General features: G+C 41.9%; 2 protein-coding genes and 1 long non-coding RNA gene across 7 annotated transcripts in view; 1 reads left to right on the forward strand and 2 right to left on the reverse strand.

Annotated features, from left to right (window-relative positions):
• The window catches only part of TNFAIP8 (TNF alpha induced protein 8), a 41049-nt gene extending 38678 nt beyond the window's left edge, over positions 1 to 2371 (reverse strand). The window contains exon 1 of the mRNA XM_028748386.2: positions 2008 to 2371. Within this exon, the coding sequence (XP_028604219.2) occupies position 2008 (1 nt within the window). The 5' untranslated portion in view covers positions 2009 to 2371. The remainder of the gene's footprint in view (positions 1 to 2007) is intronic.
• A 4084-nt stretch (positions 2372 to 6455) lies between these two features.
• LOC114606688 (uncharacterized) lies at positions 6456 to 11409 on the forward strand. Of its 3 annotated transcripts, XR_003708940.2 has the most exons (5): positions 6456 to 6547; positions 6701 to 6820; positions 6971 to 7341; positions 7908 to 8058; positions 10460 to 11409. It is a non-coding gene; the product is annotated as an uncharacterized LOC114606688 (long non-coding RNA). The 3 variants fall into 3 exon arrangements; XR_003708938.2 differs by lacking the exon at positions 7908 to 8058 and having other exon boundaries at positions 10460 to 11404; XR_003708939.2 differs by lacking the exon at positions 10460 to 11409 and having other exon boundaries at positions 7908 to 8059.
• Positions 11410 to 12177: 768 nt separating this feature from the next.
• Positions 12178 to 27610, reverse strand: part of DMXL1 (Dmx like 1) — a 75135-nt gene continuing 59702 nt past the window's right edge. For 2 of the 3 annotated variants that reach the window (XM_077936112.1, XM_028748588.2), the window contains 12 exons: positions 26618 to 26735; positions 26057 to 26119; positions 25080 to 25166; positions 23974 to 24095; positions 22325 to 22466; positions 19103 to 19163; positions 18742 to 18869; positions 18192 to 18284; positions 16991 to 17082; positions 16326 to 16378; positions 15592 to 15809; positions 12178 to 14749 (listed from right to left, as the gene is read on the reverse strand). In XM_077936112.1, the coding sequence (XP_077792238.1) occupies positions 14525 to 14749; positions 15592 to 15809; positions 16326 to 16378; positions 16991 to 17082; positions 18192 to 18284; positions 18742 to 18869; positions 19103 to 19163; positions 22325 to 22466; positions 23974 to 24095; positions 25080 to 25166; positions 26057 to 26119; positions 26618 to 26735 (1402 nt within the window). In that variant the 3' untranslated portion in view covers positions 12178 to 14524. Of the gene's footprint in view, positions 14750 to 15591; positions 15810 to 16325; positions 16379 to 16990; positions 17083 to 18191; positions 18285 to 18741; positions 18870 to 19102; positions 19164 to 19429; positions 19481 to 22324; positions 22467 to 23973; positions 24096 to 25079; positions 25167 to 26056; positions 26120 to 26617; positions 26736 to 27610 lie in introns of all 3 variants that reach the window. The other variant, XM_028748590.2, reaches the window with a different exon arrangement.

Raw genomic sequence — 27610 nt, forward strand, 5'->3', positions numbered from 1 at the left:
TCGTGGCCGACTCTGGGGTTGCGGTGCTCATCTCGCTTTATTGGCCGAGGGAGCAGGCGTACAGCTTCCGGGTCATGTGGCCAGCATGACTAAGCCACTTCTGGCGAACCAGAGCAGCGCACGGAAACGCCATTTACCTTATCGCCGGAGCAGTACCTATTTATCTACTTGCACTCTGCTGTGCTTTCGAACTGCTAGGTTGGCAGGAGAAGGGACCGAGCAACAGGAGCTCACCCCGTCACGGGGATTTGAACCGCCAACCTTCTGATCGGCAAGTCCTAGGCTCTGTGGTTTAACCCACAGCGCCACCCGCATCCCTGGTCGATATGTAGGCTGCATTTATTTGCATGGGAAGCTGCCTTAAATTAATTCGAACCACTGGTCCATCTAGCTCAGTATTATTTACACTGATTGGGAGCAGCAGTTCTCTGGGGTCTGAGACGGGGATTATCCCAGCTTTACCATTAAATGCCAGAGATGCAATTTAGGACCTTTGCTCTAACACTGAGCCATGGCCCTTCTTATTATTTGGCAACTGTCTTTTGAACTGCCTTGCGTGTACAAATGCAGCAGGCAGGACAGATAGTACAGCACAGAATGGCAACCCCCGAAGCTTTTAAATTGGTATCCATTTGCCTTAAATAGCCTTAACAATGTACATTTAATATATATTTAACATTAAATATTTAAGGCTGCAGTCCTGCTTACACAGTGCTTAGATCCTAGTGACCTCTACAGCCACACTTAGAAGCCTCTCTAAGCACACTGAACAACAGGCTAGAAGTAAACCCACCATTCAGGTGGTGTGTATGTGTGTGTTTTTAAAGGCCAGCTCCACAATGAACCCAGAAAAAGGAAGAGAAAAGAATAGAATAGAAAGGGCTCTGGGACTGCAAGCCTCTGGAAATTCCAGAGCAGAAGCTGCAATATGCCTTTCACAGCTACACAAGCTGACTCAGCCACCCAACCTGCGAGAGTTGGGGAGACAGTCAACTTCAACAAGAGGCGCCCCTTCCAATAATCCCAATTGCTCAATGGGATTGCAACAGCGTCATATTCTCTCCCCCGCCCGCCCTCCAAAAAAGAGGAGTTTGCAGAATCATAGAGTTGGAAGGGACCATGAGGGTCATCTAGCTTAACCCCCTGCAGTGCAGGAATATTTTGCCCACGACCCCTGAGATGAAGAGTCTCAGCTTGTAAGGTTTCCAGCTTTCCATCTCACACCCCCTTTTTTGCAGTCCTACTTCTCCTTGGTATTCCAACTGGGGTGCTAATGGGGGACAGATATATATTGCATATAAATTCAATAAATAATAATATCTGTGAACTGCCCTGAAACCTCTGGGTATAGGGCGGTATATGAATAATAATAATAATAATAATAATAATAATAATAGGGGTACAGGTATATATTGCATATAAATTCAATAAATAATAATATTTGTGAACTGCCCTGTGACCTCCGGGTATAGGGAGGTATATAAATTCAATCAATCAGTCAATATAAGCCCTGCCTGGCATAGTTGGTCACATGGTGCAACACACACACAAACACACAATTTGAATGGCAATGTCCATCAACTTTGGGGGAGGGGCTGGCCCCTCAAATATTTTATTTGGGGAGGGGTGAAGGGGTCCTGGCTCCTAGGAGTTGGCTGCTATGTTTCCCTATGTTTTTCGAATAAGACCAACATGGCAACCTGTGATTTTTATTTTTATTTATCTCTCTCTCTCTCTCTCTCTCTGTGTGTGTGTGTGTGTGTGTGCGTCTACTAATGACTATCCCACGAATTCCTTAGCAAAGTCTAAGATGTTTCCCCAGTCAAGAAGGGAAGCCTCCCCTCAGAGCGCCCCCCCCCCAACACACCGTAAACTACTTAAAAAGAGCATTTTCCCTCACAAGCGGGGAGAAGCTGCCGCTGCTTCTCTCTTTCTCGTCATAAAGGACCCCCCCCTCACACACCCCGACCCCTCCCTCCAGGGTCGCGGCCACGACGTCACACTCACTGTGTAGCCCGTGAAGAAACCGTTGGGAGGGGGAGGGGAAACCCAACGGCGGCGGCGGCAGCGGCAGCAGCACCTTGACGACTCCTCACAACTCTCCCAATTCCCCGGGGCGCGCGAGAGAGCGCGGCTCGGAGTGACAGACGGGCGAAGAAAGAGGTTTGGCCCACAGGGGGACAAGGAGAGGCGGGGCTTGAGACTTCGGGCCAATCGCAGCGCGGAGGAGAGGGCTGGGGGGCGGGGGTCTCACCGGAGGTTTGAAAGGTGCGCCGCGTGAGGTTTCGCCCTCAGTGGCGGCAGGGCGTTGGCCGCTGCTCGCCAGCGGGAGAGGGGGAGTTTCGTTGGCCGCGTGTCTCAGGCGCAAGAGAGCCGTGGTCTCTCTCTCTCTCTCTCTCTCCGTGGTTTACCCCTTTGTAAAGAAACAGGAATGCGAAACACGTGTCTCTCCTTTCTGAAGTGCCCCGCCTTTGGGTGCCTCAGCGCTCCTGTTGCTTCAACCGGTACGGGACGCCCGCCTGTCATCATCCTCTGTCTATCAGATCCGGAACGAAATGTCTCAACTGTTTGTAGAGTTGGAAGGGACCCGAAGGTCATCTAGTCCAACCCCCTGCCATGCAGGAATCTCCGCTAAAGCACCCATGGCAGATGGCCATTTAAATCGCTTTCTTTTGACCCCAAGTGCTCAGGAAAATCTGTCAAAATCTTTCTACAATGTCTACTTTTAGTTAAGTATTTTTATTTATCTACTTGATTTTTGGAGGGGGGTAAGCGGCTCCCCCCAGCAACGACCAATGTTGCTAGGTCATCTGCCCTCGTTTTGCAAGGCCCCCCCACCCCATTTTGTGTGCGCATGTGCAAATACATATATCATATATTTATATAATATAAATAGGTATTCTTTGCTACCAACCATTAGGGGACAGTGCGCTTGGGTTTACGGATACTAAACCTGGGGGCAGGGTTTTAGGGAGAAATAGCCCCCAGTAGCCCCATTGCGTGCTCAGTGGGCACATCATGGCTGACCGACTGTTGAGGTGGGGAAATCAAGATTTTACTATACAGTACTGAAGGGTATCTCAATGTGTAAGTAAAGGGACCCCTGACCATTAGGTCCAGTCGTGGCCAACTCTGGGGTTGTGGCGCTCATCTCGCTTTATTCGCCGAGGGAGCCGGCGTACAGCTTCCAGGTCATGTGGCCAGCATGACTAAGCCGCTTCTGGCAAACCAGAGCAGTGCACGGAAACGCCATTTACCTTCCCGCCGGAGCGGTACCTATTTATCTACTTGCACTTTGACGTGCTTTCGAACTGCTAGGTTGGCAGGAGCAGGGACCGAGCAACGGGAGCTCACCCCGTCACGGGGATTCAAACCGCTGATCTTCTGATTGGCAAGTCCTAGGCTCAGTGGTTTAACCCACAGCGCCACCCACGTCCCTATCTCAATGTGTACATGCCATCTATTTAAAGTGCACGACTCCCCCCCCCCCCAAATATTATTGGGAGCTGTAGTTTAAGAATGCTGGGAATCATAGCTCTGAGATGTAAACTAAAGTTCTCAAGGTTCAAAAAGGTGTAGCGGACTGCCTCTTATGGGGTCTGGAATATGCTACAACATTTTGCTTCAGTTCCCACTTGTGTATGCATAATACCGTACATACCCCCAATACACACACACACAACACAAAAAAATCAACAATATATCCAGCTAGGCATACAAAACCTAAACATATTAAATAATGACACCCAATTTAAAATCACAACCATATTTCTGTAGATAGTGTGGTGAGAGATACAGTTTAGCTTCAGATTTACAGGTATGTGCTATTTTTCTTCAATAACTAAATTCCAATAGATTTTTTTTATGACATAAGGATATAGTCCATATTTTTTTAAAAAAAACGATTTCCACTATTTTGCTATAGGGATCCTGGCAGCACCCATGTCAAAAGTTCCTTTTGGCAAAATGTATTCATGGTGTATGCCCTCATATTTAGTAGGGATAACTGGGGAGAAATTTGAATATGTGTTTTAACAATCTTTCATATTTCCTGAATAATTTCATTCCAGAATAAAGCAACCTGTAGGAATCCCTGTCACCATTCATACTACAGTTTGGTGATGTTTTGGAAGTAATATTTGGAAGTGCACAATATTTATAAAGAGGTAGTGGGCTTTGGGTTTGCTTTGTCATGAAAGGAGTCTTGAAGGAGCTTGAAACAACAACAAAAAGTTGTTGGTATTCTCTTTAGCATTTATATAGCAATATAGGAAGTAGGCTAAACCTAGACCTGCTGTATTATATGGTTCCAGATAATTTGCCATTATTGTAGCTTCAGCTCCCCCGTCTGTTAAGGGGGGAAAGCAACAAACAATATTGGAACTAGCATTGGAAGTGACCCTAAAGTCATCTTGTCTTCAATATACCACTTCAGACTGTAATGAGGCTGAGCACAAATACAAACTTTCAGAAGTCCTATGAAATGATATCTATGAGTAAAATTCTGGGTTTTAGCTCTTTAAATAAACCACACACTTTTTCTACTAAAACATACAAAATACTATAGGTAAAGGTAAAGGTACCCCTGCCCGTACGGGCCAGTCTTGACAGACTCTAGGGTTGTGCGCCCATCTCACTCAAGAGGCCGGGGGCCAGTGCTGTCCGGAGACACTTCCGGGTCACGTGGCCAGCGTGACAAAGCTGCATCTGGTGAGCCAGCGCAGCACACGGAACGCCGTTTACCTTCCCGCTAGTAAGCGGTCCCTATTTATCTACTTGCACTTTGATGTGCTTTCGAACTGCTAGGTTGGCAGGCGCTGGGACCGAGCAACGGGAGCGCACCCCGCCGCGGGGATTCGAACCGCCGACCTTTCGATCGGCAAGCCCTAGGCGCTGAGGCTTTAACCCACAGCGCCACCTGCGTCCCTGTACAGAAGTTTAAAAACAAGGAGAGAACTGTAAAAGGCAGAAAGTAAGAGGCTGTAAATTAAGTTTAAATGCTATTTTTCATAGTAAACGGAAACATTGAAATTTCTGGCTTTTAGGAGCTTAATACCCTGGCTCCCCTTTTCTTGCAACTACAGATTCCCTTATTAATCAGCTGCACTTCCAATTTAAAACCCTCCCTTTAGATCCACAGTCTTCACCTATTTAGGAAAGCCTAAAAAGACCTACCTAATCCTGAGAGAAAAGAGAGACGACTCATCTTCTGTCTGAAAAATGCAGTTTTAAATTGCCGTCACAGGTGTCATGTCTCTTGTTTGTCTTGCTTTCTAATTTTGCAACGTTGCAGCACTTATCTCACAAACTTCCTACTAGTACACAATAATTAAAAGCATATTAGTCTGCTTCAGGTGAAAAGCTTCTGGCAGTCCTAGAGTTCCTAAGTCTGAAGCAGAAGCAGTCTTCCTGACTGACATAAAATCCAAATGTTTTATATATGTGGCACAATCAAAGCTCAAGTAGAATATTAAACATTGGTCATAGGACCTGTTTGGAGAAAGATACTTATTTTCCTCCTCCCCCTCACCTGAGAAACTAACTTTGTGCTTGCTCCACTCTGCTCTCATAGTGTTTAAAATAAAAAATTTGAAGATGGACCATAGCACTTGGATACATTAGTCACTTGAAGGAGGACGGTGAGTACAAAGGATCCCTGGCCCCAATATCCACATGCTGGGCATAGACACCTCTGTAGGTCAGGGTGGAGAACCTGTGGCCATTCAGATGTTGGATTACAACATCGGCCCAGTATACCTGAAGGAGCATCTTTACCCCCATTGTTCAGCCCAGACACTGAGGTCCAGCTCCGAGGGCCTTCTGGCAGTTCCTTCATTGCAAAAACTAAGGTTACTGGGAACCAGGCAGAGGGCCTACTCAGTAGTGGTTTCCGCCCTATGGAACACTCTCCCACCAGATGTCAAGGAAATAAACAACTATCTGATTTTTAGAAGGCAGCCCTGTTTAGGTAAGTTTATAATGTTTGATGTTTTATTGTGTTTTTAATATCCTATTGGAAGCTTCCAAGAGTGGCTGGGGAGGCCCAGCCAGATGGGCAGGGTATAAGTAATTATTATTATTATTATTATTATTATTATTATTATTATTATTATTATAGCTAAGATTCCTGGCTGTTGGTTATGCTAGGGGGATCTGAAGCGAGTCCAACAAAATCTAGATGGCCACAGGTTCTCCATCCCAGCTCTATACTGAAAGAGCTCAAGGCCCAAATATGCCATTTAACTTGCATCAAACAGTGATTCCCATTGTGAAGGAAACTAGTGGTTTGGAGGGGAGGGGGTTAATAGCTTTTCCTTTCCTTCTATATATGTATTTATTTACATAGTACATAAATATGTATTTATTTACATAGACCCTGGTGGTCTCCCATCTGGACACTTCAGCAGACCCGCCAAGTGTCCCTTTTTTCCAGGAACAGATTTACAGAAGCCCTCTGCTGGGTCACTGGTCTCCAGAGTGCTAAAAGGCCTGGTGAGCTCCTATGGTTGGATCATTTCGTGTTTGTTATAGGAAGAAGACAAGACACGTAAGTAGGATTTCTCTCAGCATCTGCATTCTATGATGATAGAGAATTCCTCTTGAGCTTTGAGGCATGAATGCCAAAATCAGTTTAGAGATATAGATCAGGAGAGTACTAACTGTGGGCCCCATTTCTCACATTTTTCTCTTTCTTTTCTAGGCTTTCAAGGCTGAGAAAAGTCTTTTCCTGGTTGGGAAGGAGAAATAAGATTTTGCCTCTCCCTGAGACCTGCTCCTCACCCACAAACTCCCCCTCCGCCTTCCCCTCTGGACAAAAAAGGTAAAACGCTTCTGCATATAGATGTTGCTTCCAGAGTAATATTAGTCCCTAAGTAAGGCTTCTTAGGAAAGGTCTCTCTGTAACTGTCTGAGTCCTGTTTCGAGGTTCAGAAAATAAACATATCCCATGTGGCTCTTTCTTTCCCTGTAGGCTCTGCAGACCTCCTGCCAGCCAGAACTAAAAACCCCAGGAAAACATGAAGGCAATGTCTATTTCCAAGGATATGTTCAGGGTATAGAAGAAAGTCCCTTAAACGGTTATAATTGCTAGCCTTCTCTTCTTTTCCATTGAGATGACATAATATCTGAAGGCCTGGAGGGAGAGCAGGGGCAGGACAGCTTTTATACTGACACCATGAACCACAGAACCTGAACACGGAGTTTGCCCTCACTCTCTACCAATGGGCAGAGCTCCACCATGGAACGAACCTCGCCATTTCCCCAATGAGTGTGTCTCTTTCTTTGGGGCTCAAGGAAGCCCATTGGCTCAGCTGCAGCATGGTCTGGTATACAGCACTCATGGTAAGGCAACTTTCTGAGAAACAGCTTTTCAGTGAGCAGTGCATGCTGTCGTGAACTTCACCTTACAGCTTGGACTGCCTTTCCTCTGAGATGCCGAGGAAGCCGCCCTCCTGGGGCACGAGGGCTGCCTGGGTCCTGGCGGGGTCCAGAGAGCCAGACTCCACATAGCCCAGCAGGAGCGGGGACGAGGGAAATGCTGGGCATGTCCTCTATGGGGGATCCTACAGGCCCAACTGGGGAGAATTTAACATTTTTAAAGCAAATGTCCTGGATCTGAGGTTTGGTTTAGGCTCTGACTCGGCAGCAGTGGAGGGTCTCTCAGGCCACTTTGTATGTCTTGAAAATTGGCAACCCCAGATGTTTTGCCTCCCTGATTCTCAAGACAATACAAACTGATTGTATTGCACACTCTTTTGCACTAACACGCTTTAAGACATTGCTATGCATAAATATGCTATTAAGCTAGAGCAACTGTTCACTCGCCTGATGAAGCCTTTTAAAAGAATTGTTTAAGCCTAAACAATCACCCAGCATAATTACTTTTATTTTAAAATTTAATCTTACAGTTCCTAAGTTATTCCTTATAATGGAAGGAGATGGCTTATCAAGTAAAGCTATCAGAGTGCAACTCAAAGTAGAAATATTGCACAGCTGGGCTGGATCCAGATGACCACATTTAACACCACAGAAAACAGATGCCCAGTGTTTTTAGCACAGGTAGCATATCTGATTAGACATATTTAACTGGTGGGCAGACAAGGTGGTTGTTTCAGATGCTTCTTTCTTTGCATGCCTTGTTGAGATCCTAAAATGTCTGTCCAACAGTTGCTTGAAAAGCTTTGAGAGATTGAAAGCGTAACTTGGTATTCATGAATTACAACTGACTTAATTTTCTTTAATGATACATTTCAAGGCAGCTGCTTTTTATAAACTGCCAATCTGCCTAGGGACAGCAAATCAATGAGTAAAATGATTGGTTGCATTGCACTAACACACTGTATCCTAATAGTGATCTCCGGATCATTAGATTTGTATATTATTTTCAACCAGTGCTAAGGTAGCTGACTTGAGAAATTCTAAAGTAAAATTTTCTACCATTTTTTTTAAAGTAGCATAATACACTGAGCTTTCTGCAGATTAACTCTGACATTATGTGAGACATAAAAAAAAAAATACTGCAAGATCTTGTGTAATATCTTCAGAAGCTCAAAAAACCTCAACAATCTTCTTTCCCCTGCCCTTCCTGGAAGGCATGAAGGCAAGAAGTGGTGTCTGGTGCAGCAAATTGTGCAACATTTCAAAGCAGTATTGCCATTGAGAAAATGGCAAAAGGTTTTCAGTGGGAGGGAGAGAGAAAAGAAAAAATAATACACCACTGCTGGGCCCCTTTCCCTTCGTAAGAAAACCCAATAACTAACAGTCCACCTTCAGTGCAAGCCTTCCACATGAACAATTTTTGGAAGTTCATACTTTCATGTGATTGGGGGGGGATAGTAATTCAGTAGTTTCTAAATTAGAAACTGAAATGATGGTTTTGTTCAAGCAAGCAATACAATCACTTGAAAGTAATGGGTTTTTTCCCCATCAGGGATCAAATCTAAAGGGTTCAGTACCATCCACATATAGAACAGGGCTAAGTAACTGCTGCAAGTAACACCTAAGTCAAAAGCTGATGTTCAGCTTAAAAACACAACTTGTCTTGGTCAGTGCCAACTGCTTCATCAGAGTGGGGAACCAGCATAGGTTCCAATTTGGCCTGCAGAACCATTTCCCTTAAATCCTGTGACCCACACCAGATGTCATATGTGATGTTAAGTGTGGGGCAGGCAGAGACTGGGCAAGATCAGCTGCAGAACCAAGTTCCTTATGGAAAGTTTGTGCAGCAGAACCCTGTGGAAAGCAGGGTTGAAGTCACCACTCATCAGCTGTGTGACTGAGTTTCCCATGGGAAATTTGACTGCACAGCCAATCCCTGCAGAAAGCAGCTCTGCTAAACATGGGGATTGCAAAGCCCCTTGCACTGCACAGACACAGCAAAACAGCAAGCAAAACTCCTGTTGCATGATGCTGTCTCATACACAGGCAGGCCCCTTCTCTGGATCCAAGCCTTGATGTTTCACATTCGATATTGCTAGATTCCCAACTTCCCATCAGCCTCAGCTAGGTGTGGGCCAATTTCCAATGCTCAGGGATGGGGAGAATTTTAGCTGAAACCTACAGGCTCCATGGGACGCGGGTGGCACTGTGGATTAAACCACAGAGCCTAGGACTTGCCGATCAGAAGGTCGGTGGTTCGAATCCCCGCAACAGGGTGAGCTCCCGTTGCTCGGTCCCTGCTCCTGCCAACCTAGCAGTTTGAAAGCACATCAAAGTGCAAGTAGATAAATCAATACCGCTCCGGCAGGAAGGTAAACGGTGTTTCCGTGCGTTGCTCTGGTTCGCCAGAAGCGGCTTAGTCATGCTGGCCACATGACCCGGAAGCTGTACGCCGGCTCCCTTGGCCAATAAAGCGAGATGAGCGCCGCAACCCCAGAGTCGGCCACAACTGGACCTAATGGTCGGGTGCCCCTTTACCTTTACAGGCTCCATACAGCTTGCTCCATACAGAGCAGGGCTTTTGTTCAGCCAGAACTCAATGTAAGCTAGTTCTGACACCTCTCAGGTGGGTGCCTTGGTCATAAGAAAATAGGGGAGGCATTCATGGCGAGTTCTGACTCCTCTTTTTCTAGAATATGCATGATAGCATTCTTAATGACAGTAGCCGAAGAAGCCACCAGCAAGCACCTCTTGAAACAGCACCAAGAAAGAGTCTAGTTACCTCTAAACACTCCTTGGTGCCTAGAGAAGATGCACTAAGAAGGTGCGCCCAGGGAAGCACAGGTTACAGATGTAAAGATTCCTCACTCCCATCACTCTTGTCTTTTCAACATCTTGAAAATCTAAGCTGTGAACAAGAACTTAGCAATTATGCTCATGTAAGGAAGAAATTTCTTTAACGTTAATCATCATACACCCTCTTATTAAATGGTTATGTTGGGAAACAGCCAAACACTTTAGGCTTTCTGCACAGTTTGTGGGTTCCACCTTGCTAAATGAAAGTGCTGTTCCTCCCAAACAGAAGCAAGATCCAATCTTCTGGCCTGCAGGTGCCAGATGGGACAGCGCACAGAAGAATGGAAAATGAAGTAAACAAAGAATCTTCTGTACTTCATAGTATTTTGTAGTACCATCCATACAGGAGATTTTGCCCAAGAATTCTGCTAATTGACATTGCATTGAAAGGAATGAACACGCGTACACAGGAAGTGCCTTTACACGTGTGACGAAAAACCTGGTTTACATCATACACGTTGTTGTTGTTTAGTCGTTTAGTCGTGTCCGACTCTTCGTGACCCCATGGACCAGAGCACGCCAGGCACTCCTGTCTTCCACTGCCTCCCGCAGTTTGGTCAGACTCATGTTTGTAGCTTTGAGAACACTGTCCAGCCATCTCGTCCTCTGTTGTCCCCTTCTCCTTGTGCCCTCTATCTTTCCCAACATCAGGGTCTTTTCCAGGGAGTCTTCTCATGAGGTGGCCAAAGTATTGGAGCCTCAGCTTCACGATCTGTCCTTCCAGCGAGCACTCATACACATAGCATACGTATTTTAAGGCAGCATGGCTTTTAATGAATTTTAACTTGACACTGGAGGTTTTAACTTTGTATTGGTATTTAATGTTTTCTGTTACTGTGCCAGTTCATCAATTTTTGTTCTTCCTTTTCTTGTAAAGTGCCTTGTTACAGCCAAACAGTGGCATAAAATGTTTTAATAAATACTCTATATACCGGTAAGTAAAGGTAAAGGGACCCCTGACCGTTAGGTCCAGTTGCAGACGACTCTGGGGTTGCACACTCATCTCGCTCTATAGGCCGAGGGAACCGGCGTTTGTCCACAGACAGCTTCTGGGTCATGTGGCCAGCATGTCTAAGCCGCTTCTGGTGAACCAGAGCAGCGCACAGAAACGCCGTTTACCTTCCCGCCGGAGCGGTACCTATTTATCTACTTGCACTTTGACGTGCTTTCTAACTGCTAGGTTGGCAGGAGCTGGGACAAAGCAACAGGAGCTCACCCCGTCACGGGGATTCGAACCGCCGACCTTCTGATCAGCAAGCCCTAGGCTTTGTGGTTCAACCCACAGCACCACCTGTGTCCCCATGTCATCCCCCAAAGTGGCCTGCAGGGGTCAGGAGAACCCCATAACAGCATGTGGATCGTGGTGTCTAGCAAGCTGAAATGTTTGCACTGACAAGTTTTGCATCAGAAGAGGGTGACACTGAATTCCTTCCTCTGCTTTCAGTCTGATGTGTTAACCACTCTTGGTACAAATTCATGATCATGTATGAAATCTATATTTCAGCAACAAATTGATTAGAAGGGTGGGGAAAAGTGCATACCTTACCAATCTTCAACATCATACCATGGTTTCCCGTTTGTGAATGAGCCAGATTGAGCTCTGAACTAAGTATACCAAAAGATGAGTAGAATGATCCAGCTTAAACAAACTGTTACACCCAATTTCAAGGAATTATGGTTTGTTTAAACTATGGTTTCATATCCTGGGCATTTGAAACAAACCACAATTCCTTGAGTTCAGATGTAAGAGGGAACAGCAGTTAGTTTCAAACTTGGAAGTTGCATGTTTCAACCTCTTCACTAGGAGCACAAAAAAGATAGGTGGGAGGGAATATATTAAATTGAGAGGACAGACATAACATTAATATCCTTAAAATGACCTTCACGCTAAGGAAAGAGTCTTCATAAAAAGTTCATAGCAACTATGGCATTTTGGAACAATGATTCTCTACACGACTTTTTATTTAGGCATTATGGGTGGGTACTAAATACATGACAATATTACAAAATTTGAGTTATTAGCTGAAGAGTATTCTTCACAAACACACTCATTCACCCAGTTTCCTTGTAGAAGTGCAGAACTGTATACAATATTGGAATATTGGCATACTTAAAGTGCAACTTGTCAAAAGTTTTACTGAAAAATAATAGTACTTCTCAAAATATAAATTTCCATCTTAAATTTATTTATTTATTTTTAAAAAGTCTGAACTGCTGGTACCCTGAACTGTAAATTTTCAGTATGCTTGGCTGCCTTTGTGATTCAAATATAAAACTCAGAAACTGGAAAATTAGGGTTTGTCTCTTTAACGTTGAAATCATTTCCCCATCTTTGTCTTTTGAATTAAAATGTGAAGGGCGACAGTGTTTAAAGAGGAAATGCTTTAATACATACATGAAATATAATCGTCACAGCACTCAAACTCATGATCTGCTCCAAAATAGTTGTGCAGGCTTTCTGTCCAGCATAAGCATAACTTTCCATAACCCTAGCATGTATCATCCTTGTTGATGACTTTATAGAAGCCCCATAAGGGACATAGGCCACTTTACAGGCCACTCCAAGCACTTATTTGCTGGTGCTACTTCCTTCATAAGTAGGGTATTAAAAGGCATGCCTTCCAGTCATGTGACTGCTTCATGGCACATGATAGAGCTATTGTCACCAAGTTACCCCATGGCCTGATCATTGTGTCTTAAAACATCAATTGATTCACGGGAATTTCAGAGGAAAAATGATTAAAATTCAATGTATCAAACAACTGTGCTAGTTCTTTGAAATGCCCACTGTGCATTTCTTCTCTACAATAGTAGCATATATGTTATTGCACAAATTTAAATGCAGGCTAAGTGCTTAGAAACCACCCCTCTGCTCCTTGCACAGAAATCTGCAAAAAATTACATTTAAAATCATATAAAATGTTACAAAATATTAAAATTAAAATGTTAAAGTATGTGTCCTGAGAATATTACAAAATTCATTATACAAGCCCTTCATTTTTGTTTTATTTACAGCATCCATTCCCAGACATTTTTTTTTTACAATTAGCATTGTATTGACACTGTTCCCACCCCCAATATTATAGCAAAAAGTATATTATTTGCATTTGAGTAACCAGTCTCTTATCTAGTTTACATACTTTTCTACACTTCTAAAATGAAATAACCCAGAATAGTTGTTTTAGCACATAGAAAACGTTGAAGGCTTTGTGCATTTCTATATTTTGGTCAAAACAGTTAGTGTATACACTTTTTACATTTTGGCAAAAGAAACGTGAAAATCTTATTTCAATATACTTTGATTTCCCCCATTATAAATCTATAGTATATTTCATACCCCCAGATTAGTCATTTTCTTTTGCAGTGTTTTCTAAATTTGCTTCAGAAAGGCAGTTACAAGGTAAACACTATGATCTAAGTGCTGGGGAGAAAACAGCATCTTTGGGCTAAATGAAAACAAATTCACCAGAAGGAGTAAATAGCATTATTTGTCTATTTCCTGAAACACTCAGCGTTTTACAAAAGAACAATTCGCATTCAGTATCCTATGCAGCACATTCCTATGGTTCATTTCATCAACACTAAAGGTTCATGTATTGTTTTCTTTAAATATAATTCTTAAACAGTTTTATGAGAGAGAATAATCACATAATATTTGCATATTTTTTAAACAGGGCTTAGATAAAAATATATATTCTGTATGTCTCTTGGTTTAAGGAAAAGGCTGCCATCCTGATAGCAGCCGTTCAAGCATGGAAAGTTCCGACACAAAGTCTATCCTTCAATTCTTAGCTCTGCATACAGAGTTCAAATTGCAACAATGATCAACTTGGATTCCAGGGATTAGGTAGCAGCGGTGGCTCAACTCTCAAGAGGTGCTTATTTTAGACAACTACAACCCATACTCATAGCTAGCTAGGAGGAGGAATTTGGCAACAGATAGTTGTATTTATCAGGCTAACATCATAAGGCTTCCTTATGGTATGGGTCTTTAGAGAAGAATAAATGAAAAAAGACCACGTTCACCTACAAATTAAAAACACAGCAACGTACATAAAAAACTTCAGCAACATACATATTTTAAACATTTACTGGATGATCGCATATGGTTTAGGCAAAACCAGAAGGAACTTATTAAATCTTTAAGGCATCAGTGCATCGAGGACTGAAGCGCCAAGAAATAAATATAAACATCGAAAAATGTTATTGTGGTGTTATCTGTACAATCATCAACATACTTTACATACAATTGTTACCCACTTATAAAATATATTTCAGTATTAACACCATACTAGAGCATGAATTTCACATCACTTTTCAATACTTCACTGAGTGAGCTAAATCGATCTGGCAAGATTCTCATCTTTACTGTCCCATCAGCTCCACATGAGAATATGTGATTTGCTGGTCCTGTCTCAATCTGCATGACACCTGTCCCAAGATTTCTGAAAATAGACTGTCGAGAATGTTCATTGATGAAAGTGTGAAGAAGACCAAAGTTAGATAGACTCCATACCTAAAAACACAAAGAAAAATATTTCAATATGTGGGTTTGTTTTTGCTATTACAAGGACAATACTGTTTGCTTAATCCATTATCTCGTACTAAAATTACTTCATCAATACTTTGGTTATTGTTTTTTTAAAATATATATTATTTTATGGTTTGTACTGCAACCCTACTTCAACTTCTATAAAGAAAGGCAGGGTATAAATATTTTAAATAAAAACGAATTTATAGTTAAGGCAATACTAAATAGTCTTAGGTCTAGGGAAAAAGCAGAGGAGAACAAAACATGATAGGCCTACTCAATATAATTCTTACGCAATGCTCTAATGAATGTGTAATAAATTTATATTTATCAAAGTCTAACAAAATGGAATTTTACAATGTGTTACTGTAATGGTTCTAGGGGTTGCTCGTGTGTAAGCAGGTGCCTATCTCCCCGGCTGGGTGCAAACACCTGGCTGGGTTATCAAAGTGAACCTTTTCTGTCCGGTCAGCCACTCACCCGTGGCTGGCTCAATCGTTGGCAGAATCCGTGAGTGGGCGTTTCTTAAACTTCTTCCAGCAAATAAGTTCTTTGACGCCTAGTCTCCGCCTACCCTCTCTGCGCGGAAGCCTTCTGCGCAGGGAGGGCGTGGGCAACGGAGGACCCCTACTCTCCCCGCTGGTCCCAGGTAAGGAGTCATGAGACCGCCTCGCCACTTCCCCCAGCTGCCCCACTTCTCCACTGGTGCTACGCTGATTCTCTTCCCCAGAAGATGGGCTGCTCCTCCCGATCCCTGGACGCTCTCTGGAATCCCTCTGGCTTTCGCTCTCCCCCTCCAGTACTGATGGCAGTTCCCTGACAGTTACCTTTATGTTTCCTTCAGCAGATCCTGTGACAAAATATTCTTCTGTAGGATCCACAGCAATTGCTTTAATTGGAGAATCATGACTCTGGAAAAATTGTCGTTGTTGCTTTTGCCGAAGATCTATTAAACAGGTATAGCCTTTTCTGCCACCTGATATTAATAGCTGGTGTTTGGGGGCATATGCTAAGACAGTTGCTCCAGTATCATGACAAGTAAAGGCTAAAATCCAAATCAATAAAATAAAATCAGTATTAGTATTTTATTTGCAGTCTTGTATAAAGCTTTGTGTAACAACAATAGCGCACATGAACTGCAATATGAAACCTAGGTTTTATAGTGCTTAACTCAAGTCCAAAGAAACTAAAATGTTACTGATTCTCCTGTTGGCTCTCATGCACATGGTTCATAGGATGCAGAGAGTTCCCCTCCCTAAGCAAATGACTACGAGGAACCACTTAAATCAAGAAATTTGCCCTCTATTAATAATGCACGTATTCAACAAGATGTTCAATAAGCTCTAGCACAAGTTCCAATAATCTATTGGCCAGTTGATTGCATGTAAAATGAATAGTGATTTGTGAGGATAAGACTAAACAAGGAACAAGAATGTAAATCTAGACCACAGTATTCGTTTTGCAGAAGCTTGATAAAGAATGTAGCAAACTTTATGGGAAACAACAATTATCTACCCACATATAAATCTGTAGTTTGTTTGTATGTATGCGTTAAACTTACCATGCACTAAGCTACTAGAATGTGCAACCAGAGTATCCCACAGACAAATATTTCTAAAAAAGAGAAAGATGAAAAATAATCAAATAAACTTTTCTGAATTGCACTTGCTGGTGCCCTCCCTTTTTATACACATCAAATAGTGTTTGTATATATACAGTGTGTCTACTTCACTATATCAGGATAACGCTTCCTGCATCGGATAAAGTGGACTGCCTATCTGCAGCCCCTGACAGATTGCCTCTGAGGGAATGACGCTGTTGCAATAATAATTAAGTTCTACTCCAAGTAGACCCATTGAAATTCATGGCTATAATTTCGATGCATTAATTTTAACGGGTCTGCTGTGTTTGGTGGTTTTATGCTTATAGAAATCATTAGTGCAAGGCAGGATAATGCATTTTTGCCAATTCTCTCCTACCTACTATAGTTTCCTGTGCACTTCAATAAGCTGGTTTCAAGGACTGGAGGGCCCTCCTAAGTAGTGTGAAATATGGGGTCGAGGACTGCAGAGGGTTGGTGGAACTGGTGAAATTCAGGTGTCCCACCTTGTGCGAGTGGAAGCACTTTCCCCTACTGCAAGCTGCCACTGGCACAACCCAACATAAAAAGTACTTTCTTCATTTGCACTCAGTTTACCACTGTGATCTTGGAAGAAGTTTCAGTACCTGTTGTCAGTGGACTGCCCAGCTGTGGCTATCAAAGATGAAGAGCTGATGAAAACGAAGTCACTGGCTGTTTTGTTATGGCACTGCCATGTCTGGAAATTGTAACGGGCATTAGTAAGTAAAGGTTGGAAATAAAATTAATATATAATTTGGTCTTATAAACAGTAACATGTATGAGATTGTCTAAGGGCTTTCCATAGTCATAGTAACAACTTGAATTTGGCCCAGTAACAAATCCTCAGCCAGTATGGCAGGAGCATTAAATACTGATAAGATCTCGCATCTGTCAGCAACCATGCAGCATGCACCCTTCTGCCCTAACTGCAGTTTCTGGGTCAACTGCAAGGGAACCGTAACATTCATAGTGCATTGCATTAATCCCATCTTGAAGTCCCAATGCCACAACTATTGCGGTCAAGCTCTCCCAGTCCAGGAATAGTCACATTTATCATACCAGCCAAAGCTGGTAAGGTGTTTTTTGTTTCGTTTTGCTTTTACTTCTTTTCATTGAACAGAAGGTCCCTAAAACCATATCATAAAATACTTTTAGAAAGTCCTCCTGTTTCAGAAGTGCTTTGCCATTTGGCTTGTGGGTTGCTGTTAGAGAAGAAGAATGAGCACAAAACCTGCAATTTTTCTACCAAGTATATTTAACAATAGACGTCTAATGTCTTACAACTATTTACTTCAAAGTATGTGTGCAAAGGGACGCAGGTGGCGCTGTGGGTTAAAGCCTCAGCACCTAGGACTTGCCGATCGAAAGGTCGGCGGTTCGAATCCCTGCGGCGGGGTGCGCTCCTGTCGTTCGGTCCCAGCGCCTGCCAACCTAGCAGTTCGAAAGCACCTTCGGGTGCAAGTAGATAAATAGGGACCGCTTACTAGCAGGAAGGTAAACGGTGTTCCGTGTGCTGCGCTGGCCTGCCAGAGCAGCGATGTCACGCTGGCCACGTGACCCGGAAGTGTCTGCGGACAGCACTGGCTCCCGGCCTATAGAGTGAGATGAGCGCACAACCCTAGAGTCTGGCAAGACTGGCCCATACGGGCAGGGGTACCTTTACCTTTACCTTTATGTGTGCAAAGCGTAGGAGGAAACCACAGTCAAGAATATAAGCAGCTTATAACAATTAAAATACAGCTTTTCAATGTCATGGCACTATCAAACAAAAGCAAGTTGAGGGCAGGGGGGACTTTTTAGGCTCACCAAATATGGTTTGGGTGTGCTTCCATTGAGTAGAGACGTTTTCCAGTTTGTTTGATACAGACTTATAAACCCATCACCATCAACGATCCCAAACTGGGGAAAAACAACAACATTAAGAATATGAATATATATGCAGTTCCAACATATACTGTTTGTGTTTGTGTGTTTATATATTGCCCAGACATTTAAAGTTATTGTATCCTAAACGTTTAAACCCGTGGTTCCCAATGTGGGGCACACACCACACAGGGGGGCCATTTGATTTTTAAGGGGGGCAATTCGAGAATGAGTTATTAACAGTGAATAGCCTTTTAGGCTTCCTCTGCGTGCATAGGAGTTCACTTTTTGAATAATAAGAATTATATGTCACGGGGGTGTGTGTGTGTGTGTCAGGATTTTAGAGATTATTAGGTGGGGCATGGCCCAAAAAAGGTTGGGAACTACTGATTTAAACTTATTGTATCCTAAGCTACTGGAAGGAGCAAACAGAGCATTTCATAGAAACACATTTCTTTTTAAAAAAATCTCTGAGATGCAAAAGGGACGCTACCTTATTGCCTTGATAATTGAATCTCATCCGTGTAATCCTGGAGTTGCCACCAGACCGGAAACATGTAATTTGCTGAGAATGGCCCCACTCAAACATTCTCACACTGCCATCCTGAGCACCTGTCAAATCTGGAATAAAAAATAATCCATAAAACTTCAACACTTCTTTAAAACTAAGGTATAGTTAAAATGGACAAAAATAGATTCGATCTGAATTAAGAATTATAGCTGGGTTTTTTCTCCATCTTTTTAAACAAGGGGCACTTTTCCTTCCTGGATATTTTCAAACATTTTTTCCATACGCTGCATAATAAATTGGGACTATTGCAAACATCAAAATGGCCTAGAAATATTAAACTTACAGTAAGGTAGTGTTGGGTGGGAAGCCATTCTTCGAACATTATTGATAGCCTTCTTGATCATCTGTTAGATGTGCAAAAATAAATAGGTAAGCTGCAAAATTGATCAGAAGCCTTTAAAAGTAATTAGTGATGTAAAATGCAGACGCTACCAAGTTTGTTTACCTTCATGAATTTGGGGCTGAAATATGGATGGAAGTCAATGAAAGCTACATAATTCCCTCAGCATTAGTGCACACTGATATCAACAGAACATAACCCCTGAGTGTGGGAGCTTTTGTTCCACAGGACTAAGGGTCCCAACAGAGACACTCTAGGCTGCATTCTTACCTCTTTCCTTGCCAATTCCTTTCTGATTCCATTAAAATTATTGGAATATTCCTGTATATTGTAAGGTAAGTAAGACAGAGGTAGAAGCAGAAGCATGTAAGAGAGAGGCAAACAAACTTTTACAGAAGTTAACTAGGAATGAAGAACATTATGTTTTGCATTTAATCAATCACATAAAATTTAGTTGTGACTTATTTGCATTGACTGGAAAATTATGTATCTATGTAGCCTTCAGTTAAAGAGCATGTATTACAGCAGGTAGTAATGTACTGACACAGCTATGTGGCACATTCATAAAGCCTAATTTTTAGGGAGTCTCCTAAATACTCCTGCAGCTTCTCCTTTCACAGTTAATTTGTCTCCCCTGCCCCCATTACTTTTACATATGCTTCTTTCTCCATTTCTTATCCCCATCTTCTCTACTCCAAGTTTATTTTTTAATATTAACCTTTTATCTCTTTATTTTCCATCAGTACCCACTTTGGCTCTTTGCCCCTCAGAAGAGGGAGGAGAAGCATTCTGATTTGGTAAGTGATTAGCAGGGAGGATGGGAGAACTGGAGTGTGGGTGTGGGATTTGGAAGGGCCAGAAGATGCAGTAGCAGCAAGCCCCAAATGTTTCCTTCTCCCTCAGTTCATCCATTCCCTCCTCCTCCTTTTCTCATATTTGGCTGGGCACACTGTCCTCCTCTCTCTCTCTCTCTCTCTCTCTGTGTGTGTGTGTGTGTGTGTGTGTGTGTGTCTGTCTGTCTTTTGCTCCTTTCCAACTTTACATGGTACACCTCACTCTCCAACCCCCTCTTGCTTCTGTGTGTGCTTATGCACTCACGGTGCATGTGAGCAGCTACTGGGAACGGTGTCAGTCCCACGAAAAGGCTGTGAAGCCCACGGGTGGTCCCTTGCCCACAGTTTGAGAAAAAATGTAGAGCAAAAACAGAGTTTAAATTACATCAAAAAGGCAGGCACATTAAGGAAAGTGTTTCATCCGCCAATGTCATTTGAACAAGGCATTCTTCCATAGCTAGCAGCACCCATTTCTAGGTAAAAGATTAGGTAAAACAAAACATGTACACATCCAGCTTTGCTGAATACCGCACACTTGCTTTGGTCTTTGCCAAAACAAGTTTAAAACAAGTTTAAAATACAAAAACAAGTGAGCTTTCCTAATGTAATAGCAGCAGCTTGCACAGCCTCAGATTCCTACTAGCTGAGCTGATGTGAGAACTCAGAACTGGTGAGGATTTAAAACGTTGGGGAGTAAAAGTCGAGAGATGTTTTCAGAAGTGTTCTCTCTTGAGGAAAGTGTCAGAACAGTTGGACCAGAACTAAAACTTCAGAATCGCTTTAGAGACAGCATGGAAAGGTAACCAAAGCTAAGGAAGAAGAGGTCCTAAGAGGTTGGGGAATCCAAGGGGATGTTGATGGAGTCAACAGTGGACTGAGTTACATTGGACCAAGTGAAACACAGATGGAGAAAGAATCCTGAAGAAAATGCAAACAGAAAATGCACAACTGAGGGCTCTAAGTGACTCTGAGTTTCAGCACTCCCACCCCACAGTAAGGGCACAGAAATACAGTGGTACCTCGCAAGACGAATGCCTCGCAAGACAAAAAACTCGCTAGACGAAAGGGATTTTTGTTTTTTGAGCTGCTTCGCAAGATGATTTTCCCTATGGGCTTGCTTCGCAAGATGGAAACGTCTTGCAAGTTTGTTTCCTTTTTCTTAACACTGTTAATACAGTTGCGACTTGACTTCGAGGAGCAACTCATAGAACGCGGTGTGGTAGCCTTTTTTGAGGTTTTTAAAGACTTTGGTGATTTTTGAAGCTTTTCCAAAACTTTCCCAACACCGTGCTTCGCAAGACGAAAAAAATCGCAAGACGACAAAACTCGCGGAACGAATTAATTTCATCTTGCGAGGCACCACTATACTTGCCCCTATTGTAAAAGTTGTTGTAAGGGTTACAATTAGATGATGCATGCAAAGCATTTTGAAAGCTCTAAAAGGTACTATATCAATACTGTTTTGTAATGAATTATTCTGCTTAAAGGAAACTGTACTAGGCAGTAAATAAAACTAGCTGGGAATAACAGTGGCTGTAGTAACAAAAGGGACAGTTTTACAAGGCACAACTTTTCTATTATTGTAACACCATGATGGGAAGATCCACAGCTAGTAAATTCCGACAAGTACAAAGGTCATATTAAGAGCCAGACATGAAAATCAGTGAAACTCAAACAACAAAGAAGGAGAGCTCAATGATGTGTAAAATTAGAAATAAATGGCCAAGGAAGGAAGGCAAGGAAGTAAACCCTAGGCTGAACTCGGATTTCTCTCAACGTTTATCCTTTGCACAACATAATAAACTTCTGAATACTGGGCCTCAGCACCAGGCTCTGCCTTTGCCTCACTTCTCCATCTCTGCCCTTTGAAAGGAACCGATGGCAAAAGAGGCAAGCTGAGGAAACTTAGTGTTAGCATTGTACCTTTTGGAATGTTCAAAATGCTTCATGAATTTGTGTCACATTTTCAACCACCATATATGGACAGATTAGTTTTATAATTTCCATGCTACAATTAGGGATTGAGAATTCAACCAGCAACTTCTTAACTGATATATCATGTTCTTAGACAATGCACTATTACTAAACTTTGCTTTTGTTTCCAACAGCATTTGGATTTTCTGCACTGAAGAAAAATGTTAAATGTCTGGATTCAACACAGTAACAGAAGTGCTGAGAGTTTCTTAAGTAATTACTAATGTTTTAATCTTTAATAGCATTAGAAGAGTATATATTCTGAATATGATTTATAATACCTAATAAAACTTAAATATTCAATATTAAGTGTGTAATAGTGTGTAATTCAAGGATTATTCTATTGCATGTGACTCACCACAGCAGCACCTCTGCCAGTCTGAGTACTACCGAGCCAAGGCATGTTGATTGGAGTGCCAGGATTGCTGTGAGTATAAGGAGTAGTTCCCTGAATGTTTCCCAAGTCATCACGAGCGTGGATAACCAAGAAATCATCAGCTCTATAAAAGAAAATGTTCTTAATGAGAATTTTATGTTGCAAAAAACGGCAGTTGTTCAGCCAATCTGCATCTACAAATTATAATGCAACATCTCTAATTTGGGCTACCGTAAAATGGTAAGAAGGGTCTGTGTCAGGCTTCGGGGAATTGGCTTCCTCCCTCCCACCCCCCCCCCCGGTAGTAGATAAGAAGATCAAATGAAAGGAACGCCTTACTAATTAGTATATTTAATAATCACAGCAAGAGAACAAAGAACACATCTCCTAGAAATGGTAAGGATCACACACCCCTCTGTCCCTATTAATCTACATCACTCCTATGTCTTGTAATCTGGGCTTGTACCCTCTGCGCTTTCTGTTCTGAGACTTTCTGAGCTCTTTGTGACCTTGGGGAGGGTGGTGGAGGAATGCTGCCCAGTGACTGTGAATCTGTCAACCCTCTCTCTCCCATGGTTTCTTCTTCTGCTATCTGTTCCCCATTCATTATTTCCCAGCTTCTGCCTTCTGAACTATGCTCCTCTGCAAACCACTGTTCCAAATCTATGCTGTCTTCCCACTCCTGGAAAGATTCAGGAGCAAGGGGAGGGGGTGGCTCCCACCATTTCTCCTCAGTGCAGCCCTCCTCAGCATGGTCCCTGACAGTCTGCTGGGTCTGGTCAATGGTCCATCTGGTCCAGCATCCTGTTAACATAATGCCACCCAGATGCCTGCTTATTGTTATGTACTGAGCTGAATCCTAGAACAATAGGATCCAGAATGCAGCAGTCTGATTGGTCCGCAGGAGCCACCCAATCCAGCTCCAGGTAGAAGTGAATCAGCGACCTAATTGGCCTTCAGGAGCAGCCAATCAGGCTTCTGGAGGAGGTGAATCCACAACCTGATTAGCCTACAGGAGCAGCCCGGAATTAGCCAATCACGCAGGGCCCATTGTGTAAATAATGTATATATAGCTAGACGTTTTGGGGAAATTTCATTCACTGCTACTATGAGCTGACTAAAGAGCATGAAATCCACACTCGACTTCAAGTATATTTCACTTATACTTGGCTCTGTGAATTCAGAACTAAGGTGACCATATAACCACTTCAGTGTCTGGGTCAAAGCAGGCCAGTCTTTTGAGACATCAGGACAACTAAGCCAACAGCTGCCAAGAGGGGGGGAATGATTGCTTCTGTCAACACAGGTGGACTGTAAAACCACAGCAAATAAGGGTAGCAGAAAGGCAGTGCTAACACTGGGGAAAAGGTGGTCTGGGAACTTCAGCAAACAGAGAGGGGGAAAGCCCAAGGTTGGAGAGATAAAGAAAATCAGGAAGGAGATCCCATAACACTCTTAGATAAATGTTTTCATAACTTTTAAAAAACTAGTTGGATTAAGAAATTAACAGTATCATTATCATGTATTATTATTAATTTCATTTCTATACTGCTTTATATTTTTAAGAAAAAAATAAATTCATGTACAGAAGCCAATGTTAGGAGATATAGCCAACAAATGAAAAAATATACCCTTTAGCTTCCACTTCTACATCATCATCAACCCAAGTGTAGATCTGTGTAGCAAGAATTCCAGAAACATCTAGTTCTTGAACATCATGACTTGAAGCTATTGCAATACAATTCCTGTTGGCCTACAATATACAAGTGTAAGGGGAAAATAATAAGCTCAGGACACCACCGGTTAACAATACCTTTAATTCTACTATTGCCTGTTCACCACTGAATACAAAAGCCCCATGGAAGCGTGAAGTTATGAGTGTGACAGGGTGTTTAAATGAATCCGCATTGGCAGAATTCCACATAGCTTCATATCATTTGGGTCCCCAACCACACCAATCAGCTACTCTTCTTTGGGTGGAAAGTGCAGAAGGTTAAAAATATAATATCCATGCTGCGGTCAGGTTTATCTGGTTCAGCAAGCTTGTTTCCAAAATTGACCAGCCAGATGCCCCAGGAAAACCATTATCAGGGTATGATTGAAATAGCTATCTGCTATCAGTTTTTCAGTCAATATTATTGCATTTCAAAGGTTCAACTGGAAGAAAAGCTGCCCATATATATGACTTTTCATTTATGTTGTACCCACTCAGTTCCATTGCAACCATCTATTTATGTTGGTAGTACAGTGGTGCATCGCAAGACGAATGCCTCGCAAGACGAAAAACTGGCTAGATGAAAGGGTTTTCCGTTTTTTGAGTCGTTCCGCAAGACGAATTTCCCTATGGGCTTGCTTTGCAAGACGAAATGTCTTGCGAGTTCTTGCGAGTTTGTTTCCTTTTTCTTAAAGCCGCTAAGCCGCTAATAGCCGTGCTTCGCAAGACAAAAAAACCGCAAGACGAAGAGACTCGCGGAACGGATTAATTTCGTCTTGCGAGGCACCACTGTAGACAAAGTTTCTAGAAGAGCAGAATTACTGCAACAGAGATCACTGTGCCTTTTGTGCATGCAGAACACAACATAATATTGACTGTAGGAGAAATAAAAATGGTGTTATTACCTCTAGCTAAGGTCTGACTATTTTCTTTAAATATTACAATAGCTCTTCCTTCTTGTGAGCCTGAACTACAACATTCCAAAATATTCATTTTTTTAAAGCACCCCATTTGTGTGCATACCTTGTTGACAGCAAAAGCAGTGATAATGTCAGACTCCTTATGGATAATTCTAGCTTTACTTCCAGGGTATCCCATATCAGTTTCTATCTGTATATAAAAGGGAAACAAAGAGAGAGGGGGTCACACACATACCCCTTTTTAATCAGTAAGATTTCTATCTTTCTAGCTCATGCTGAAATACAAAAGCTAAAAATTAATCAGGAAGAGATCTGTGCTACTTGAAAGCATGTTACTTTCATTAGTTCTAGATAGTCCAGTAAAAAAGGTAAATTGTTATAAAAAATTAAAACACATTTTAAAAGGTGTAACAACTTTGCATCCTATCTACCTTATAATCATTTATTGTCACATCACTGTTATATTTAATGCATAAATAACCAGAAAACTAGAGAAAGAAAAGCAATTTCACATAAAGATGAACCATATCTACCTATGAAATATTTAAAATTGACTTGGTATCTACCATTTAATAGCCCAGAACCAGTCACGAATAATGTGAAATTTGTCAAGAGCAGCAATAACCATATGAACAATTCTACAAGTCAGAAGGTTATAGAGTGAAATCTGCTGTTTTTGTATGTTAGGCCTCTGTTAACAAGTACAGAAATACCAGTATACACATTACTTAAGCCCTTGTCTGACACATAGAAGTATATATGAAGGTTTTACAGGTTTCTGGTTCAAAGATAATTACAATTAAAGTCTGTATAGTTTATCACATACAAATAAAACTAATCAACAAATCTGCAAGACTTGACACAGTTGACTCTGGGAAAAAAATCACATACAAAGGAGACCAGATGATTGCTGGTATTAGTCCACTCTGTATCTTCCCAATCAATACCAATGAACCACATAATGTGTTACACAGTTAAAACACACACACACACACACACACACACACACACACACACACAAACATTTTGAATGTAGGCCATAGTTTTCCCATATCACCATTTATTTTATTTCACATATACCTTATTGATTCCAGGCTCTTCCACTGAAGTACTTTTGATATGTTCATTTTGGTCTTCTAATGACTACACCAGAAAAGAATAAATCACATGACAAAAGACAAGATGAGACTAACATGCAACTATGAAGCAAGGTTAACAATTACATAGTAATTTTATGAATATGCAACAACATTTAACTTAGTGGAACAAAATTGTGGAATGCTGCAATAAACTTTGAAGTACATTCTCAGAAGTACATCAGAAAGAGTTCTATACCTTAGATACTATGGTGAAGAATTAACTCTCAGCTCACAAAGGGAAATTGGACAAACTATAATAAATGTATTTATACCAGACAAATAATACTCTCATTATATTGTTCTCCAGCCAGTGAACTTTACTGCTTACACATTAAGCATATGCAACCTTTGTATTTGAGGAATGTGGAGCCTTGGAAACTAGAACAAGCTTGGATGGGGGTTGGGGGGGAGACCCTGTGAGTTCAAAAATTTGAGAAACACTGGCTTAAGAAAAGCCAAGTTAATGGTATTAAATTTCTGTATAAAAACATACAATACATACCTCATTCAAGCACCTTTTCTTTGAAAATATGTTTCTGATAAAGGTTTCCTGGACCATTTCTTGTTTAACGAGGTATTGCCAAAGTCTCTTCACAGACAGTGCATTATTACTTTTAGACCTAAAAATGAAGAGAAACATGTTTTTAAGCATGCTGCAGTTTCAGAAGCTTTTTCTGTAAACCCAGTTTAGTCCCACTACCCTTGTAAATCTGGCAGAGGAGAATCCAGATTTGCTCATTGCTCAAATCAACGCCAGGCAGGACGCAGGTGACCGCCAAAGAGAATCATTTTTTGCCAGCATGAAATTAATAATCATGTTAACCTATTCACATGGAGCCAAAGAACTAATCCCTCAGGTTTGTTTTGTTTCAAGGAAGCTAGGTTTTAAATCAAGATGACCCAGTCTGAGCAAGGAGTGCAGGTGTCATCTGGAAAAGCAGCAGAGCGTCTTAGCAAATTTTGATGAAGCACAACCAAAGGTAACAGAAAGAAGAAGAAAACGATAAGTAATAGTGTAAAAGATAAAATAAAAGAGAAGAAACCGGATAAATAAAAATAAGGTGGATGAAGAAGCTCTCTTATTTCCATAAAAGTCATTATGTTTCCTTGCACATTAAGGTGAGACTTCCTTCAGAAAACAGCAAAAGGTATTTCATTTGATTTACTTACTTGTTTGTATTTGTAGTGTTCGGTTGTGGAGGACTGACGGAAAGCCACAACAATATATAACTTAAAGCAGCAGAGGGGGTCAGAGCAAAAGTCAGGGTTGTCACCAGCTACAGTCCACCCCAACTCCATGTTTATCTGCATGATTCATGTTTGCTTTGCCTTTCCACTTTTAAATATACAGTTTTAAGTGTACATTGAAATACAATCTACACACGCACACACACAAAATTAGTGAATTATCCTTAAGTACTATCTGAAACTTGCTTTGAGCTAACACATCCACGCTATGCTGAGGTACGCTTACAACACTAATTAGAATGTATTA

The sequence above is a fragment of the Podarcis muralis genome, chromosome 11 (assembly GCF_964188315.1).
Source record: "Podarcis muralis chromosome 11, rPodMur119.hap1.1, whole genome shotgun sequence".
Taxonomy (NCBI): domain Eukaryota; kingdom Metazoa; phylum Chordata; class Lepidosauria; order Squamata; family Lacertidae; genus Podarcis; species Podarcis muralis.